Source organism: Stenella coeruleoalba (genome assembly GCF_951394435.1).
Source record: "Stenella coeruleoalba genome assembly, chromosome: 6".
NCBI lineage: Eukaryota > Metazoa > Chordata > Mammalia > Artiodactyla > Delphinidae > Stenella > Stenella coeruleoalba.
In genome coordinates this window covers 39,916,990-39,937,854 of record NC_137151.1, presented here as the reverse complement: position 1 = coordinate 39,937,854, position 20,865 = coordinate 39,916,990, and the positions used below count along the sequence as shown (strand labels likewise).

Below are 20,865 nucleotides of genomic sequence, written 5' to 3'. Positions count from 1 at the left end.
AATTAAGCTCTACCTTTTGCAAGTGGAGGAGTAAGCTCTACCTTTTGCAAGTGGACACATTTTTTAGATTATCAAAACTACTAACTTCTTATCAGCTAGCTTATGTATTGCTAGTACTATGCTATTCTCTAGTGTGTGCTCCTTATAAGCTGTCACAGAGACATAAACTAAAGTACAGTCTTTTAGTTACCTCTGGGAAGCAACTAATATTTATGGAGTACCTACTACATGTCATTGTACTGGACTCTTAATGTGTGTTGTCTGATTTAATCCCCTGGCCACTTTGTAAACTGGATATTATATTTATTTAATACAAAAGCAGAGGCTTTTATGAAGTAGAACATACTCTAAGTAGGGAGTTAGGCTGAACTAAAAGATATACACTGCTTTACTTTGGTATAATCACACTAGAGGCCTTTGATCCAGTTTAGCCACAGACAGGTTTTTTTTGAAACACAAAATACTTTATAATTTAAAAAACATCAGTTTACCGTATTTAGAAATTGGCAGACTTCAAATGAAGTTCAGAAATACTTATTCTGCGCTTCTTTGAAACAATAAAGCATTTCTGTATCAAAACAGTCAGCTGAAATTGAGTCTTCTTTTTCAGGGAGATGTATACATTTAAGTCATCATCTAGGTTTGTCATAATCCTTCTTAACAGGTTTTACCTATTTATATTATCTTTCTAATCTTGTGGATGTTTATATTTGCTATTTCTGGCTAGTTAAATATAGCAAATAATTAAAGTAAATTCAAGTACTCAACTTTGTCAATATATAATTTTCAAAAAGTTAAAAACATGACTTGTACAAATATTTAATGAATGTATATTAAGGAATTATTTAGCTCATTAGTAAGAGAACCAGCAGGATGGTAAATCTGGTTCAAAGAAGTACAGAAAAGACTGAAGTATTTACAATCAGTGAAAGAAAAAATTCTGAATTAAGATTATAAAGTGAGATATAAAACTAGTTAATGTCATACTGGACAATAAAACTGGGGTTATATTTACTACCTGATGGAAATCATTTGCATCTCTATTGGACAAAAATTTTTTTTAATGTCTCGGTCTACACATTAATATTTAAATTCATAGAGACTGGGACCTAATCAATATTAAATTGTAAATTAAACAAAGGTATATTCCCTAGAGGAACTAAACAGTCTTTGAAAGGGCCTATTAGACAATGGTCCAGTATGACATTAAACACACATGCAGACATTCCTTTTATAATTTTTCTTAGCAAGATTTTGACTTTGTTCTCAATTATTTTGTGGCATAAACTACTCTACTGAATAATACTTGAAGTAATACTTGAGTAGTATTATTTGCTAGAGCTGCCATAACAAAATACCACAGACTGGTGGCTCAAAAACCAGAAATCTGTTTTCTCATAGTTTTGAAGGCTGGAAGTCCAAGATCAAGGTGCTACAGGTTTGGACTTTCTGAGACCTCTCTCCTTGGCTTGCTGATGGCCTTTCCTCTATGTGCAGATAGCCCCAGTGTTGTCTCTGTATGTCCTAATCTCTTTTTATAAGGACATCAATAAGTTTGGTTTAGAGCCCACCCTAATGGCCTCATTTTAATATAATAATATCTTTAAATATTTTATTTCCAAATATAGTCACATTTTGAGGTGCTGGGCGTTAGGACTTTAACATATGAATTTGGGGGGAAAACAATTTAGTCCGTAACACTGCACATATATTGCACTGTAGTGAATCAAAAGTGTTTAAGTTCTACATTCACCAATTCTGTTAATTAATTCCTTGCCTTATGATGTGATGAAAAAGCTGATGTAACATTTTTTTATCAAATTATCATAAGTATCTTCTTTTTTAAAACTTTAACCTTGAATTTTTAAATTAATTTCCACTGGGTACAACTTTAAGTTTTTACACCTAACATATATTGGGTTTTAAAAAGATAAAGTTACTTATATTTACATAATACTTTAACAAGTTTCAAAATAGTTTCAATATTTTTTCACTGTAATTTAAAAGTTTATCAGTATTGGTATTTAGATTATTTTATGATTCAAAAGAAAGTGGTCAATACTTTCAGATGTTGTAGACATGAACAGAAAAGCAAACTTGGCTTTTGGCAAGTAAGAAATTCTGAATGACCATAAAGCAGCTATTTGAAAAGAACAGTGAGGACAAAATCCTGGGCACTTTTGGTTGAAGAATGAATAAAAGGCAACTAGAGAAACATAATAACAGGAACATATGTAATTTTTTTTCTAGTAACAGTAAAGTAATAAGGGTCTTACTAAAATTTTAGAGACAATTTTGTAATGTCGTAAAAATCTCCTAAAATGTTCAAGTTATCTATCTATCTATCTATCTATCTATCTATCTATCTATCTATCTATCTATCTATCGCTTACTGGAACTCTTTGTTTAATTGCTTTAATTCTCTAATCTCAATAAACATCACATTAAAAGCAGATAGAAACTTCAAGTATAGGAAAAAGAAGCAATGCCAATTCCCACAGTTACTGTTTGGCTAATTATTAGGTTCTTTAGTGAGACCTTGCCACTTCAAACTAGGATGTTATTAACAATACCTATTGTTTCAGTAGCAGAGCATCTTTCTGCAGCCATACAGAGTTGAAAGAAGTTGTGAATGCTGTCAAACGTCTCTTTTGTCTGAATTTACAATTGCATAGACTAAACCAACTGCATGCCTAGCATGAGAGATTGGTCATTGAATGGACTTTGGCATATAATTTATCAGAACCCTAGGTATCTGAAATGGCATTTGAAACAGTGGGTTCTGTTCTCTACCTGCTATAATAATGCAAAGGGAATAAAAAACAAAGCTAAGTATACATTTCCACATTTCTAGAGACAGAAAAAATAGTTCAGAAATTTAAAACCCCTGGCTGCTGAACTGATTCATGTACTTTGTGGAACATTTAAATGCTTATGTTTCCATAAAGACTGTGTAATTCAGAAATGAAACTGTAATTGATAGACTGACAATCTGTATCCAGTGAACTGCAATATGTACTTTTTGCTTGCCCTTGTAGGGACTGATAGAAGTTCCCACAAAATTGCTGCTTTCTCTACCTTGCTTTGACAATATATATATACCATTATGAATATAATGATGGCATATGCATCTATGTTAGTTTTTTATTGAAATATCATTCATGTAGCAACATGTTACCAAGAATCTTTTGAAGCATAGAGCAAGAAGAGCATTTAGGTTCAGATTACAGAAAGAAACTCTACTTAGCCAGTGAATCATAGATCCATATTAAGTTCAAACAAGGAGGTATCAAATTATAATTTTCAATAGATAAATATATGACTGTCATAAAATTCAGGAATGAATATAGACCAGAAATTTATGTATGGCATTATTGGGAGAACCAGCCCAATACTGATGATCTAACAGCATTAGTGGAAATGAATGCTTCTAGGCATCTTAAAGAAAAGGAATGTTTAAATGAGATCTGTAGTTAGGTATAAAACTGATCAGTGCCTCACAGGATAAGAGACTAGAATTTGGGGGGTTATCCTTTCTACTAGATAAATATCAATAGGTTAGCATGAAATTTCACAGTGTAGTTCTGATCAAATAGAAAATACTCAAGTCAAAAACAGGTACAAAGAGCTAACACCTATCCTTCTCAAACTCTTCCAAAATATAGCAGAGGGAGGAACACTCCCAAACTCATTCTACGAGGCCACCATCACCCTGATACCAAAACCAGACAAAGATGTCACAAAAAAAGAAAACTACAGGCCAATATCACTGATGAACATAGATGCAAAAATCCTCAACAAAATACTAGCAAAGAGAATCCAACAGCACATTAAAAGGATCATACACCATGACCAAGTGGGGTTTATCTCAGGAATGCAAGGATTCTTCAGTGTAGGCAAATCAGTCAATGTAATACACCATATTAACAAATTGAAGGAGAAAAACCATATGATCATCTCAATAGATGCAGAAAAAGCTTTTGACAAAATTTGACACCCATTTATGATAAAAACTCTCCAGAGAGTAGGCATAGAGGGAACTTACCTCAAAATAATAAAGGCCATAAATGACAAACCCACAGCCAACATCATTCTCAATGGTGAAAAACTAAACCATTTCCACTAAGATCAGGAACAAGACAAGGTTGCCCACACCCACCACTCTCACCACTCTTATTCAGCATAGTTTTGGAAGTTTTAGCCACAGCAATCAGAGGAGAAAAAGAAATAAAAGGAACAAATTGGAACAGAAGTAAAACTGTCACTGTTTGCAGATGACATGATACTATACATGGAGAATCTGAAAGATGCTACCAGAAAACTACTAGAGCTAATCAATGAATTTGGTAAAGTAGCAGGATGCAAAATTAATGCACAGAAATCTCTTGCATTCCTATACACTAAAGATGAACAATATCAAAGAGAAATTAAGGAAACACTCCCAGTTACCACTGGAACAAAAAGAATAAAATACCTAGGAATAAACCTACCTAAGGAGACAAAAGACCTGTATACAGAAAACTATAAGACACCGATGAAAGAAATTAAAGATGATACAAACATCTGTGGAGAGCTATATACCATGTTCTTAGATTGGAGGAATCAAGATTGTGAAAATGACTGTACTACCCATAGCAATCTACAGATTCAATGCATTCCCTATCAAACTACCACTGGCATTTTGCACAGAACTAGAACAAAAAAATTCACAATTTGTATGGACACACAAAAGACCCAGAATAGCAATCTTGAGAAAGAAAAATGGAGCTGGAGGAATCAGGCTCCCTGACTTCAGACTGTACTACAAAGCTACAGTAATCAAGACAGTATGGTACTGGACAAAAAGAGAAACATAGATCAATGGAACAGGATAGAAAGCCCAGAGATAAACTCACGCACATATGGTCACTTTATCTTTGATAAAGGAGGCAAGAATATACAATGGAGAAAGGACAGCCTCTTCAATAAGTGGTGCTGGGAAAACTGGACAGCTACATGTGAAAGAATGAAATTAGGACACTTCCTAACACCATACACAAAAATAAACTCAAAATGGATTAAAGACCTAAATGTAAGGCCAGACACTATAAACCTCTTAGAGGAAAACATAGGCAGAACACTCTGTGACATAAATAACAGCAAGATACTTTTTGACCCACCTCCTAGAGAAATGAAAATAAAAACAAAAATAAACAAATGGGACCTAGTGAAACTTCAAAGCTTTTGCACAGCAAAGGAAACTGTAAGAAGATGAAAAGACAACCCTCTGAATGGGAGAAAATATTTACAAATGAAGCAGCTGACAAAGGTTTAATCTCCAAAATATACAAGCAGCTCATGCAACTCAGTATCACAAAAACAAGAAACCCAATCCAGAAACGGGCAGAAGACCTAAATAGACATTTCTCCAAAGAAGATATACAGATTGCCAACAAACACATGAAAGGATGCTCAATATCACTAATCATTAGAGAAATGCAAATCAAAACTACAGTGAGGTATCACCTCACACCAGTCAGAATGGCCATCATCAAAAAATCTATAAACAATAAATGCTGGAGAGAGTGTGGAGAAAAGGGACCCCTCTTGCACTGTTGGTGGAAATGTAAATTGATACAGCTACTATTGAGAACAGTATGGAGGTTCCTTAAAAAACTAAAAATAGAACTACCATATGACCCATTAATCCCACTACTGGGCATATACCCTGAGAAAACCATAATTCAAAAAGTCTTGTACCACAATGTTCATTGCAACACGGTTTATAGAAGCCAGGACATGGAAGCAACCTAAGTGTCCATCAACAGATGAATGGATAAAGAAGATGTGGCATATGTTGACTTACTTGTAGTGAAGTGGATGGACCTAGAGTCTGTCATACAGAGTGAAGTAAGTCAGAGAAAGAAAAACAAATACCGTATGCTAACACATATATATAGAATATAAAAAAAAAAAAGGGTCTGATGAACGTTGGCGCAGGATAGGAATAAAGACGTAGATGTAGAGAATGGACTTGAGGACACAGGGAGGGGGAAGGGTAAGCTAGGATGAAGTGAGAGAGTAGCAATTGAAGTATATACACTACCAAATGTAAAATAGATAGCTAGTGGGAAGCAGCTACATCACATGGGGAGATCAACTTGGTGCTTTGTGACCACCTAGAGAGGTGGGATAGGGATGGTGGGAAGGAGACGCAAGAGGGAGGGGATATGGGGATATATGTATACATACAGCTGATTCACTTCGGTATACAGCAGAAACTAACACAACATTGTAAAGCAATTATACTCCAATAAAGATGTTTAAAAAAAAAACAAAAACAGATACATTCTTCTAGAGTTGCACCATCCATCTCAGTCACTAGCTTCCTCATTTTTTTTAAATTTAAATTAATTAAAGTGAAATTCAATAAAGGTTTGGTTTTTCAGTCACACTAGCCACATTTTAAATGCTCACTAGACACAGTTAGTCGTTATTTTCTTGTACAGCATAGACAATAGAATATTTCCAATATTGAAGAAAGTAGTATTCACAGTGCTCTTCTAGAGAATTAATCAATCTTTGAGCAATCCTGTTTTACATTGCCTGCATATGCCATTAAAAGAACATGTTCCTCCTTTTGCTTTATTTCCAAATATTGGATACTTTTTGTAAATAAAAGTATTTACAGCTCTCCTTTTCTACCTCTCCTGTTTTGTTTTGTTTTTTAAATAGGAGAGGATCTGAAAATAAGGGTTTACCTTAGTTCACAAAAAGTATTCACTCCTCTTACTACTAAAGCATTTAGCTGTGTCACTGAACCACTTATGCCCATGGGGTTAAATGAACTATTTGGACAAATGCAAAAACTAGGAGAAATATTTTATTGTAAATACGTATTCTTTAGGATTTAGAAACTCCTTGTCCTTTTATCTAGGTCATCCTCAGTCCTTAGATAGCAAGAAGAAGGGTATCAAGAGGTAGTCATTATTTTACAGAATAACTACTTACTTACTTTGGCATAGCAAGAAATTATCCTTGCAGGTTTTTTGTTTTTGTTTTTAATCATAAAACTACCTGTACTTTTGAAATATCCTCTGTGGTGGTTTGGGCAGACTTATGTACTCTTTGGCTTATGAAACTAGATTCGCACCTGTGATTCAGTGATTTTGTGTGTGTGTTTTTCAGATGTGCAACAAATGGCGATTGACTGGCTCACCAGAAATCTCTATTTTGTGGACCATGTCAGTGACCGGATCTTTGTGTGTGATTACAACGGATCTGTGTGTGTCACCCTGATTGACCTGGAACTTCATAATCCTAAGGCAATAGCAGTAGATCCAATAGCAGGGTAAGAAATTCTTCTTTATAGTGTTTGATCTGAAATAATTTCCTTTTAAAAAAATCAGAGTCTGACAAGAGTTGTGGAATGTAAGACGACAGGCTCATAAAATGTTTTTAATGTTTATTTGAGCAGTTGCATTGCAGTAAGGAAAAAAGAAGTTGTAATCTACCATCAGAAGGTGGGGCATACCAATTCCTTAACACATCAGTATTGCAGGGCTAACCTCAGACACAGATAACCCACTACTCTTCCAAGAATTGCTTTGCGGTTGCCAGAGAAGACCCTCAGCATAGTTTTAAGTTAAAGAGAGGAGACTTAAGTTATTTAGCAGTGGACCTTGTGGTTAGCAGGCTTCAAAAATACTACCTGAAAGATGGACTATTAACAAAGTTAGCTCCAACACAACATTTAGGATTTATGAAAGGGGCATAATACATGTTCAAGGGTACTAGTATAACATTAAGGTCGTCTTTGTTAGTTGAAACCATTTTTTTTCCTCTAACTGCTGATGTGTAAACACTATATTACTATAGAGCTACAGAATTAATCATCAGAATCCATCTTCACTTTTTCTTTGACTTTCCAATTTTGCAAGCCACTCTGTTGGTTAAAAAGAGACCTTATTTTATCTGAACTTCTTTTAGCTAATAGGCTCATTCATCTTTTTTTAATATTTCATAATTTTTCAAAATATAGGTACACATGTTTAAATTTCCAATAACTCTGTTCATATAATTAGAAAATTAATATAGGAATTATGCTTTAGTTTTACAAACACTATGGTATTTTATAAAGTTCTATAAAGCCAGTTTTTTTTTACCAGTAACTATTGGGAAAGGATACTTTCAAATTAATGGCATAGTGTAAAACTTTAGTTGGAAGAGCTGGTGCTTTTTTCAGATGTAAGTTGTAGCAAAGATTTGAAAACTAAAATATTATCCTTGTTATTGTTATAATCGTCCCCAAGCAGTTCAGGCTGAAATGTCTGATGGAACATATCCTAAACTGCCATAAGTCCCCATTCAACAAATGGGAAAATATTTACTGAAGAAACAGCTGTCATCCATATGTGGACTTTTGTCACTCTTAAAGTCTGATTGAATATTAAGATGCATCATCACAATGGTTCTGATTTTGACAAGAACAGCTTGCACGTAAGAGCTTTGCTAGGAAGGCTGTGTAATGTAATTCTTGAATGTAGCTCTATTTGTATTTGCAGCAGATGGTTACTTGACTCAATCTGACTGCAGTGATGCTTCAAAAGACATGAGTAAGAGAAGTTGTATTTAAACTGATTTGTTTGGGTGTTGGTTAAGTGTAGTAAGGAAGAACTGGAAAATTACAAATGTGCTAACAACATTCTTTTGGCATTCTGTTTAGAAATATATTTGCTTGCGTGTTTTTCCCTGGATGTGCTAACTGAATTTAAAATTAGCCTTTAGATAGTCTTGTCTGTCAGAAATGTTGAGGTGAAGCTATTGTGTTTCTCCTGTTTTTATACCACTCTTATCCTTCCCCATTCTTTAAACAAAAAAAAATTATGTATTTATTTGGCAGTGCGGAGTCTTAGCTGCGGCATGTGGGATCTAGTTACCTCACCAGGGATCGAACACAGGCCCCCAGCATTGGGAACTTAGCCACTGGACCACCAGGAAAGTCCCAATATTTCCCCATTTTTAAAAACAAAGATCCAGAGACCCTTTTCAAATAAAACTGCCAACCTGAAATATAATATATGTGACACCATCTCCCTTTCTGGAAAGCAACATGTTTTATGTTCTCAAGCTTCCTATTTCTCCCTGTCATTACATGAAAGAACCATATTTTGTCATTTTTGTCAAAGGAATTAGGAGTAGAAAACCCTCACACTGTTTGTGCTTATTCTCTGCTGGATTCCTTTGGGCCCTGGATTCCTTTACTGTTTAAGTGTAATTTTGTCATGTATCATTTATCACAATAGGTTCTTTGGAATTTTTTGTTTGAGTTTGCTCTGTCTCTCTATCACCGTTTTTCAATCCTGAATTCTAGGAATCAGAGGAGGAAAAGCTCTGCTCTTTTATAAATATAATCCCATTTGTAATAGGACACTTTTTAAAAATATTTATTTTTCTCTTAATACTGTATCAGAAATTTGGCTAGGGTTAATGTGATGCTATCTAGGGAAGGAGCAGCAGGTTTTTTCTTTTCTTTTTTTTTTCCCTTTAACTTCTACTTTTGGGAGTTCAAGGGTAATTTGAATAGTTGAGGTTAGAACAACTCTGCATGACCTACTGAAGGGGACATGCACCACCAGTGAAATTTCTCCCACCTTTTCCTAATCGTCTGAGGTATATTTCTTTGGCTCTGTCTGTTATAACTTCAGTTCAGAAAAAGTAAAAGTCTGACCCGACTCTTAGAGCTTGACCTCAATAGGTATGGAAATGGCTGGAGATTTGCCTTACCTCCCCACAGGCTGCATTGAAAAAAAATATTTTTTACTTGGCTGTACTTTTTTTCTCAACCTCCTATTCCCTATTTACAATATTATCATTATTATCATTCTAAATTTTTTAAATTTATTTTTTACTTCTCCACAGGTTGCATATAGGTTAGTAATTTTCTCTAGACTATCAATATGACTTGGGCCAGGCTCCAATCCAAATTTTCCAGGAAGAGATTGTTTATAAACATTTTTTATTCATTTTCTTTGTTTTTGTGATGTTGCTATTGACTCATTAATTCAGGCTATTTTTCTGGAGATACTTGTTGAGACTATCTTCATTTCAAATTTTAGCAATATTTTCTTCCAGTGGTTTCTTGAAGAAATTTCTAAAATTATTTCTATACAGTCATTAGAGTTTGAAGGTAGCATAGAGATTATAGTCCAACCAATATCAAAAATAGCTTTTCTGGTAGTTGTTATTAGAGCTCTGCTTATTTAATGATTACGAATTTAATCTGAAGTCACTCTCCCTAGGATCAAATCCTGCCTAGTTACTAGCTGTGTGATGTTGGATGCCTCTTTGTATCTTTATTTTCTTACCTTAAAAATATGAATAGTGATAATCCACTAAAGGGCTGTTGTGAGGATTAAATAATGCCAAACATATAAAGCACTGTAATACTTTTTGAGTTGTAGAATATGTGAAGTTCTCTTTTTCATGTTGCCTCAAAAATAACTACTAATCTTTCCAACACTTACAATACTGTTGTGAATTGAGTGATGAGGCCAATATTCTACCTCATTAAAGATGATCTTTTCATTTCCAGCCCAATTCTCTTTCTACTACAAATGCTTCTTAAATGGCTTACTTCATATAGACTAAATCTATTATATAATCAAGTACTGAGTAAAAGGAGGGGAAATGAGAAAATAAAGTGATATGGCCTGGGAGTAAAGATGAAATGTATATGTGATGCTGGAGGATAAAACGTACAGAGTAACTGTAGGTATAGGGAAGAAAGTAGCAGAGGAAACCATTTTCATAACTTATGTTGTGAAAGATATGTTTGGATTACCTTCAAGGTCTTTCAAAAGATAAAGGTAAAGAATAAAATCCCGTCGCAGTTACCTTTGTCGGTTGAACTGTAGTTTTAAATACGAAATTTTTTCAGTAATAAACCATATAGTCTTTGAGTCTGATGAGGGTTGTAACTGAGGACAGGAGTGGAACTAGTATACAATTTTGGTTCTAGGGTGTGGCTCTAAGTTTCCTGTTAAATTAAAATCATCACACTAAACTTCATACAAGAATACATTTCACCATAATTATCAAATCGTTACAACACTATTGCAAAAGAGAGGATCAGTTAATCCTAACGATGAAAAATATTAGAAAAACAGAGTAAAATTGAAGAGATATTTTTAGGGATGAAGTTGGATTTGAAAATTTGAGGAAAATATTTTGGGGGACTTGAGGTACCATGTATAGAACTCATATTCAGTAAAGTTATGTGAGATGGCCAAATTGAGGGAGAAGGGAAATCCCCCATATCATGTGAAACAGCAGAAATTGACTATGTTCCAAGTACTATGAATACCCTTTTTCTATGTAGGATGGACTTTTGACTTGTTGAGAATGATTGGCAGAGTGATCTGTAGGATTTGTGAATCCATGACCGCATGTCAGTATTCAGGGGAAAAATGTGTTGTCTTTGTTTTCTATAAAAGCAGTCCATCTGCCAGGAGGCAGAGGAGGACTGAAACTTAAGTCTCAGAAGTTGAATTCACACAGGAGTGATTGACAGTATTTAATAGGTAATAAACCCTTTCTTAACACCCACCTGGATCCCCACTGTTGGTGAAACTAGTCATGGCTGAGAAATTAAAAATAGAATCAAAGTTAACAGCTATCAGGGAGTAGCACTGATTAATGAAATTCTAATCTGAGATGCTGTGTGAATGTTGGAAGCTAGAAAATGAAGTAGGTCTGCCTATGACCATGAAAGAAGTTTTGTAACAAGGGGAGCCTTGGGATAGATACCAAATTTTTCACATCCATGAGGTGGCCCATAGAGCCAGCCCAGCTTCCAAGTTACAGCCTGCACTCACTAGGCACTTGCAGTAGGACAGTAGAATTGTTGCAGAGTTTTGGCTATTAAATCCGTCAGGCTACAGCAGTTCCCCTTTATCCACAGTTTTGCTTTCTGTGGTTTTAGTTACTTGTGGTCAACCATGGTCCAGAACTATGAAAAAATTCCATAAATAACTAATTTGTGAGTGTTAAATGACTCAATGTTCTGAGTAGTGTAGTGCCATCCAGCTCTGTCCCTGCTGAGATGTAATCATCCCTTTGTCCGGTGTACCCTGATCATTAGTCACTTAGTAGTCTACGTTATCACATCCACTGTCACAGTATCTCAGTGCTTGTGTTCAGGTAACCCTTATTTTACTTAATAATGGCCCCAAAGCACCAAAGCAGTGATGCTGAATTTGGATAAGCAAAAGAGAAGCCATAAAGTGCTTTCTTTAAATGAAAAGGTGAAAGTTCTCAACTTAATACGAAAAGAAAAAGAAAAATGCCAAGGTGCTAAGATGTATGGCAAGAACAAATCTTCTATCCATGAAATTGTGAAGACAGAAAAAGAAATTCATGCTAGTTTTGCTGTTATGCCTGAAACTGCAAAAGTTATGGCTGCAGTGCATAAGCAGTTAGTTAAGATGGAAAAGACATTATATTTATACAATAAGATATTTTGAGAGAGAGAGACCACAGTCACAAAACTTTCATTACAGTATTATATAATACATTGTTCTAATTGTTCTATTTTATTGTTATTGTTGTTAATCTCTTACTGTGGCTAATTTATAAATTAAACTTTACCATATGTATGTATGTATAGGAAACACATACAGTCAGCCCTCCATATCTGCAGGTTTTGTGTCTATTGGTTTTATATCCAAGGATTCAACTAACCATGGACCCACATCTATGGATTCAACTTGAAATTTCACCCCATGGTTGGTTGAAACCATGGATATGGAGGGCTGACTATATTTACTGTAGTACTCAATCTTATGTAAGAGAGTGGATTTTGGTATCCACGGGGGCTTCCGGAACCTATCTCCCATAAATACTGAGGGACAGCTATATATATATATGGTTTGGTACTATCCATGATTTCAGGCATTCACTGGAGGTCCTGGAATGTATCCCCCATGGGTAAGGCAGTACTATTGTACACTGTAGGCAGATTAAAGCTACAGATTGCACCCCTACAACTAACCACTATCTACTGATATGAGGATTCAGATGAATCTGAAGTTTCTATGAGTTTGAACATTAGGAAGTATCTAAAGATATCCCCCTATGTATTGTTTTCTCCTCTTGGAAGTATCAGTCTTGGAGGGTTGGATGCTTATCTACATTCGTGACTGCCCCTAATCTTTTGAAATTAATATTCATATTGTGATATGTTGCAAATTGTGGGTCCTGACTTTTTAAGGAAGAACTACCCTCTACACATACCCGCATACTTGCACATAGAAAGATTATCTATGTCTAGATAGATAGGTTCGATAGATAGATATTTCCTGTATCCTTCACCACTGCAATATAGCCATGTCTCATTCCCACAATCAGACGGAACTCCCTATTGCTCAAGGAGAGAGATGTTTCTTGAAGATAATGTAAACTTAGTTTCTCTCAATATCTTCTTGTATATTCCTCTTCATTAGAAGAAAACTCAGAAAAACATGGAAACATTTTAATAGCTCCAGTAATCATTCTTCTGAATTTCTGTATTGCCCTGCTATAATTTCCCTTTTGTGCATCTTGAATTTAAACTTTTTTTTTCTTTCTTAAAGATTTAGGAACAAAATGAACTGCTAAAAGTATATTTTGGCCTGTTAATTTATTTTTGAGACCATCTTGGTCCTGAAGATAGTAGTAGTACTGAGGTGGGCAGACCTCCAAATTCATTTATACGTAAGAGAATGCCAAGGAAGTTACTTGTCCACTTCTCCTTATACTCAGTGGGTGATTAATGCAGTACAATGAAAACAACCTTAGTCTTATAAATTTGTATTAATTATTTCAAAAATTTTGCCTATGTGTTTTCTTACCTGTATCAAAATTCAAGTGGATATCATTATAGCACTAGCTATATTTCTATCTTTTTATTTATCTATAAGCTGTCTAAATATCTATGTGCGCATTTCCCATTTTACACTACTACTCCCTTCTCTGTGTGATTCTAACAATCTTGGATTTAGAATAGAGAATTATCTAAGAAATTGGCATCTACCTATTTTAGGCCAAATTACTAAGTGCCATAGGAGAGTTAACCTGCCACTTTTCAATCCAAAGTTCCTCAGAAGTTACCGATGTGAAAAGGCAAGGCAACATAAATATACAGTTATGTGTTTCATGGTCTGCACTATTTTGACTAAAGTTAGTGGTTCAGAGGCACATCCAAAAGTATAAATCCATATGAACTGTCTTTTATATGAGTTAATTTTTTTCTTCTCGTTAATTAATTTTCTCTAGGTTCAACCTCTTTCCAAATTCCTCCACAGACATTTCCTCAAGTGGAGGTTTATGTATGGCATTGCCTTTAATTACTGTCTCCTTCAGTTACAAATGATTATTCTATTATATTATAATTAGCCTGGGAATATGGAAGAACAGCTAGGAGTGACTTACTATGTTCAGTACAGCCTTTACTGGAACCTTAACCCACATTGATTTAACTCCCACTGTGTGTTCTTGAGTCATATCGTTCACAATGTCAAAATAATGCAGAACATTCTACATCGCTGTTCTCTCTCTGTCTCTTTTTTTTTTAATCTATAAGTTTTCAGTGTTTGTTAAACTTATCTCTAAATTACTGAGTTTAAGAATTTATTTCTAGTAATTATACTTAATGTCTTCCCAGCCTTCTAGCCACTCCCTATTAAAAACATATCTTCTCTGAATTCTCACTGATTAGTGCTGACCACTCAAATAGATAAAGTAACAGAATAGCTGTACACAGACTAAATTATGAAGGAATTTATTATTTCACCTAAAAATCTAGATTTAGGACAGTCCCTGGTTTGGTTAATTTATTGGCTCAACAATAGCATTAACCACCTGGGTTCCTCCTACCTCTTCATTCTGTGATGTTATCTTTAGTGTGTGCTTTTCAAATTAATACCTCTATGGTCATAAGACGGCTACTGAAGTTTCAGGGATCCCATGTAGAAACATGGATTCAGTTAAAAAAATAGCATTATTTCTTCCTTGGGTATAGAAGAGTTCCCAAAGCAGATATTCCCTCGTGTCTTCTTGGTCACAGCTGGGTACATGCCAACCTAAATGAGACAGCAATAGACAATTTTTACCATCTGCACATGAAAGTGCGACATGGGAGTGAATATATGATAACGTAGAAGAATGAAAAATGGATTATGAACCAACATCATCTTCTACAGACACTGTATTATGATAGTCCTTTCTCATGTGCAGCCCTTTGTCTTTGTTCTTCTCAGGCACTGAGGGACCTCTTTTCACTTAGCTAAACCTGTTTGGAATATGTACAAATATTATTTTCCAACCCTTCATTTCACCTTCTCTGAGAGTTCCTCCATTTCCTTTTAGCCCAGATTGTTAAAACTCTTTCTGAGGAATATTTTTCTTATCATTTTTCAAGGCAAGTTACAGTTGATTTTTGTTTCTTTGCTTTCTGTAACTTTTTCTACAATACTGAGAAGAGGCTAGGGTGGGGACACTGTGGATAGCACTCCACTATGTCTTTAAAGATATAGTTTAAGAAGCTGATGGGAGCTTTTATTCTATCAGATTTTCTAACACTTTTGCAAGCTATGTGAACATTTCTAAGCCACTGGGGTAATATTAAGTAAATTATTGTTTCACTTATAAAATGATTCTAAGGTGGCATGAAAGCTTTCTTACTCTCTGCCCAAGAGTAGTTTACCTACTGGAAGAAGTTGTGCTGTTACTAGAAAAGAATAATTTTATATTTTCAATTAGTTAAAATTTATTTCTAATTGTTTGCTACATGCAAAGTTCTATGAAAACAAGAGGTAGTAATAAGCCAGTGTTACTGCTTTTGAAAATAAATGGACAACTTTCCTGTAGCACTCAGGTTTGATCAGGGCATCAAAGATAATGATATAATCTATTCTCTTATGGAGCTTGGAGTATAGCAGAGTTATGCATCAAATATCAACTATTACAATCAGGAGATACGGCTACTATAGCTTACCCCTCAAACTTACAGATAATACACAAAATATTAAGCAGTAATTTATTTGTCATTTCTGAGATAAATAATGGATCGGGCATAAATGTTACTAAAAAATATTTTTTTGAGAGAATCTTGGTTTGTAAACACCACAAAGGAAAGGACAAAATTTAAAAACAATAGAATAAGTACTTGAACACATAACATAAATTCAGGATTTTACCATATACATTATAATCACATTAAAAAAAAAAACAGGAACAAAAAGTAAAAACAACATTCAGCTTTTATGCTGAGTTAAATTTTGTTCTGCTTAATTGCTGAGCCTTGCACGATATTGAACCAAATTTGATATTTTCCCTTGAGCCAGACTGTCAGTGGTTTGATTTGGGAGAAATTAACCTGGCTTTTAGGGTCAAAGTGAATGCTTCCCAATGTCAAGTGATTTTTACTCAACATTTTTTTTTTTTTAATCATGCAAAGGGAAAAGGCAAATCTTGATAGTCTGGTATTCTTTCGGTTTTAGTTAGATAATTGTCTTTGTTAGCACTTGTAAAAATTGTGCTTAGGCAGGGGACATCACACTTCCTGATTACAAGCTACAGTCATCAAAAGATCATGGTAATGGAATAAAAATAGACACATAGACCAATGGAACAGAATTGAGAGCCCAGAAATAAACCCAAGCATATACGGTCAACTGATATTTTTGACAAGGGAGCCAAGAGTACTTAATGGAGAAGAGATAATCTCTTTGATAAATAGTGCTAGGATAATTGGATATTCATATGTAAACTAATGAGGCTGGACCCATATCTTATATAACTCACAAAAATTAACTCAAAATGCATTAAAGACGTAAATGTAAGACCTGAAACCCTGAAATTCCTAAAAGAAAACATAGGAATAAAACTTCTTGACAGGGGTCTTGGCAATCAGTTTTTTAATATGACACCTAAAGCACAAGCAGCAAAATAAAAACTAAACAAGTGGAAGTACATCAAACTTAAAAGTTTCTAAATAGTAAAAGAAACAATCAACAAAGTGAAAAGACAACCTACAGAATGAGAAAAAATATTTGCAAACAATATATATGTGGTTAATATCCAAAAATATATAAATAACTCATACAACTCAATAACAGAAAAACCAACCCAATTCAAAAATGGGCAAAGGACATGCAGTTGCTTGCCCATGACAACACCATAGGATGAAAGTGGGAGCATACACTTCCAATGAATACTTTGCCATCTCAGCCAAAGTCTTCCCATCTGTTACCAAATAACCATATGCATTCTTCTTCCCATACATAGAATCCACTACAATTAAGTCAAAGTAGAGGATCTGTAGGTGATGTGCAGTCCTCTCTATCGAGTCCTTTTGTTGCTCCTTGTTGTACAGCAAAGTATGAACCAAAAGACAAGTTATATAAATTGATGGACCAGTGATAAAATAGCAAAAAAAGTCCATTTAGAAGGAAGCAGACAGTAGTCATTGGGACAGAGCAGTAATGGAGTCTGCCAGGCAAGGAAAGCGAAGACCTTCTGTTTCAGGGAATGTTTCAGGGAAAACTTCTTTTCCCAGAAACACTTCCCCTTGTCCATTGTTCTTTATCTATGCTTCCACTGGGAGGTTCTTTCTAGTCATCTGTGCTGAATACTACATCTAAAGTTGGCATAGGGGAATATCCTCTCCCTTGGGGGTATTTCACAGATTGTTTTTTGTTCCTTTCAAGTTGCTTTAAGGTTTGAAGAGACAAAGGATTTTGTAAACCAGGCTCTTGGCTTTTGAAGTTACAAATTCCCTTGAAAATTAGTAGATTTTTTTATTTCTTTGCTTCCCATTACTTCTATATACCAATAACCACACTTGATTATAGTTTAGAAATAATTATCAGATTATTTCTTTCCACCTCACTTTCTTGGTTTTCTCTTTCAGCATATTGGTGGTCACTTTGAGGCCTGAAAACAATGATTCGGTGGGAAACAAATACTTTTTGTCTGAAGGATGAATTCCTTCAGAAGGAATTTGAGAAGTCTTAATTGGCTTTTGTTGCTCAAAGCCATTTGCAATATTTTTTCTTACTATTCAGGTTCTAGAAGCAGTTGGCTTTTTGAGACCTGGGAGACCCCAGTTTTGGCTTCCCTTTCATTTTTTGCTATCAGACAGGCAATTCTAACTTAGACTCTTTTTTTTTTTTTTTTTTGGTACTATCTTACCAAAAAAAGCATGCAGTGACTAATACAACTACTATTATACTTTTAAACTTCTTCCTTTAAACCCACAATGCTCAATAAGCACTCGTTTTTCCTTCCAAGATATTCTCCAAGATTTTACAAAGGACATTTTTAGTCAAGTATTTTAACCTTGAGTATTTTCAGTCCTGAACAATTACCCTGCTGTTGCTGCCTTACCATTAAGCCAATGTTATGCAGTCTAGATTCTTTATTTCTTTATTTCTTTATTTTGCGGTACTCGGGCCTCTCACTGCTGCGGCCTCTCCCTTTGCGGAGCACAGGCTCCGGACGCGCAGGCTCAGCGGCCATGGCTCACGGGCCCAGCTGCTCCGCGGCATGTGGGATCTTCCTGGACTGGAGCACGAACCCGTGTCCCCTGCATCGGCAGGCGGAATCTCAACCACTGCGCCACCAGGGAAGCCCTTGCTTATAATTTTAAGAGCAAAAACTTTTCATAATAAACTAACAGTGTTTGAAGGGCATTATTAACATATCATTAGTTTATGTAAATCTAACATTGCCTACTTTAAAATAATATCCACAGTGAAACTACAAAAGCAAAAGGAAAAGTTACTTCCTTAACTTTTAAACGGTTAAATTAAGAAATTACTTCTGTAGTGTAAGTTAGAAAAGAGCTTGGGTTCTCTTTGAAGGCAGAGCCAATTCGTCTGTTTGCTCAGCACTCAATGATTGTGGAGATGTTAGTCAACAAAAAAAGAAGTACTAATGGTTTTTGGAAACATTAGCCTGAGAACCATTTTCCATTTAGTCTGTAGTTAGTTAATCGAGTGTATGTTCATTTGTCCATACAAGCTATAAAATCCTACAATGACGATGTAATTATAATTAACATTGCTGACCAGTTAAAACGCATAAACAGTAGTATGCCCATCATTATGCATTCTCTATTTGCTGACATTTCCAGTTATGCCAGATGGTGAATTTAATGATGGTGCCTTGTGGTGCTTCTAATGATTTTTGTGCCTGATGGTAATTTTATAGGGCCTGTCGTATCATAGAAGGCTGAAGGGTGACTTAATAATGATCTTCAAGCATATGAAGGGTCTTTGAAGTTTATGGTTATGCAGTGACCAGCTGTTACTCATTCAAACAAGAATTAGTAGATTTTAAATGTAGACAGAGAGATTTAACTGAGATGTGAAGTAGAACCTCCTGACACTTAAAGATATTTTGGAGAGTAATGGTGAGAGATGCTATAGAATATATTCTTTTTTCTTGAGGATAGAATATGCTGATTTATATGAAATCTAAGTTTGCTCTTATTGTGTGGATGATATTTCAGTTTCCTTTCACATCTATGAATGTGTATTTTTCATACTCCAGCACTAACTGGGTTGGAATCCTGGTTTTGACTTATTATACCTGTGAATTCAGGTAAATTAGTTACCTAAATACTTTGAGTCTCGATTTACTTATCTACAAAATGGAGTTAAAATCTGTCATCTAAATATCTAGGGACAAGTCTAAAACATTATTACCTCTAAGGTAGGGTTGAATTTGCTTTTTAAATTTCTCCTCCTTGAAGATAAGACCGGACAGATCAGTGATGTCCTTTTAGGAGGATCCAATTTTTTTTTTTTTTTTAACTTTGGAGTCCCAGAATAGTAGAGATCTGTGCAACAGTAGAGAGTAATATAAACCCTCAGTCTCTTCTCTAGAGGTTTATTTCCTACCCAGACACTGACTGGGAATGTTTATCTTTCATAGCAAGTGTTCTGTATTAGAAAGAGAGGGCAAAAGACCTTGTTTTAGTTTAGGTTCCTGTAATTCCTAAATATATAACCCCAAACCAAGTCATTTAACTTCTCTGAGTTTTGCATTGCCCCCTTCAAAAATTATATGAGGGAACCTGGCATTGATAGATACATTTTGATATCACCTTTGTTGAGGGGAAACAGGAGACAATGATGGAAGACTGGAAGAGATATAGCTCAAAAGGTTGAGAGTAGAATTTTCTGCTGTGGTGGTTTATTTGACTCTGTGTATCAAGTGGGAAAATGCAGTTCTGATCAATGACTAGAGAATGAGATGGCACCAGACCTCAGGGCACTTGCTTAGAAATTATTTGTTTGACAAACAATATATCAAATAGTATGACAAATAAAATAATAAGAATTTATCATTCTACAAGTCCAATTAGGTTCCCTGTCTTCATGGAGTATTAAGAAAAAAAATCAACCAATAATCATATAAGTAAACAAAATAATTTCAGAGGGTGATGTGCTAGGAAGAATATCAAACAGAGTGAGGGGATAAGATCATGATCATGGGGAAGAGGTGACTCCATGGTCCAGGAAGGCTTCTCCAAGGTCACACATGACACTTACTGTTATCTCTATATAATAAGAAGGATTCAGCTATGCAAAGATAGAAGAGAGGCCCAATCAAGGGCTAGAAGTAAAGAATCAGACAATCTACAACCACTTCTCTCAGTCAAATTTGTGAAACCTTAAGGTGTAACACTGACAAAGTTTTGGTTAGTTTCTGTTTTTGGCTTTGTCAGTTACTAACTGATCTCTGCTCCTCAGTTTCTTTATATGTAAAATGTAGGCGAGGAAGCAGGAATGTTATAAGAAATTGATTATTTTCACTTTTCACCTCTACCAAACTATGATT

General features: G+C 35.0%; 1 protein-coding gene across 9 annotated transcripts in view; it reads left to right on the top strand.

Annotated features, from left to right (window-relative positions):
- The window catches only part of LRP1B (LDL receptor related protein 1B), a 1,831,517-nt gene that overhangs the window by 931,557 nt on the left and 879,095 nt on the right, over positions 1-20,865 (top strand). For all 9 annotated transcript variants that reach the window (XR_013828854.1, XM_079925113.1, XM_079925117.1 and 6 more), the window contains one exon: positions 7,168-7,330. Coding sequence is in view for 8 of the 9 variants with exons in the window: in XM_079925113.1 (XP_079781239.1) it covers positions 7,168-7,330 (163 nt within the window). In the remaining variant the exon portion in view is untranslated. The remainder of the gene's footprint in view (positions 1-7,167; positions 7,331-20,865) is intronic.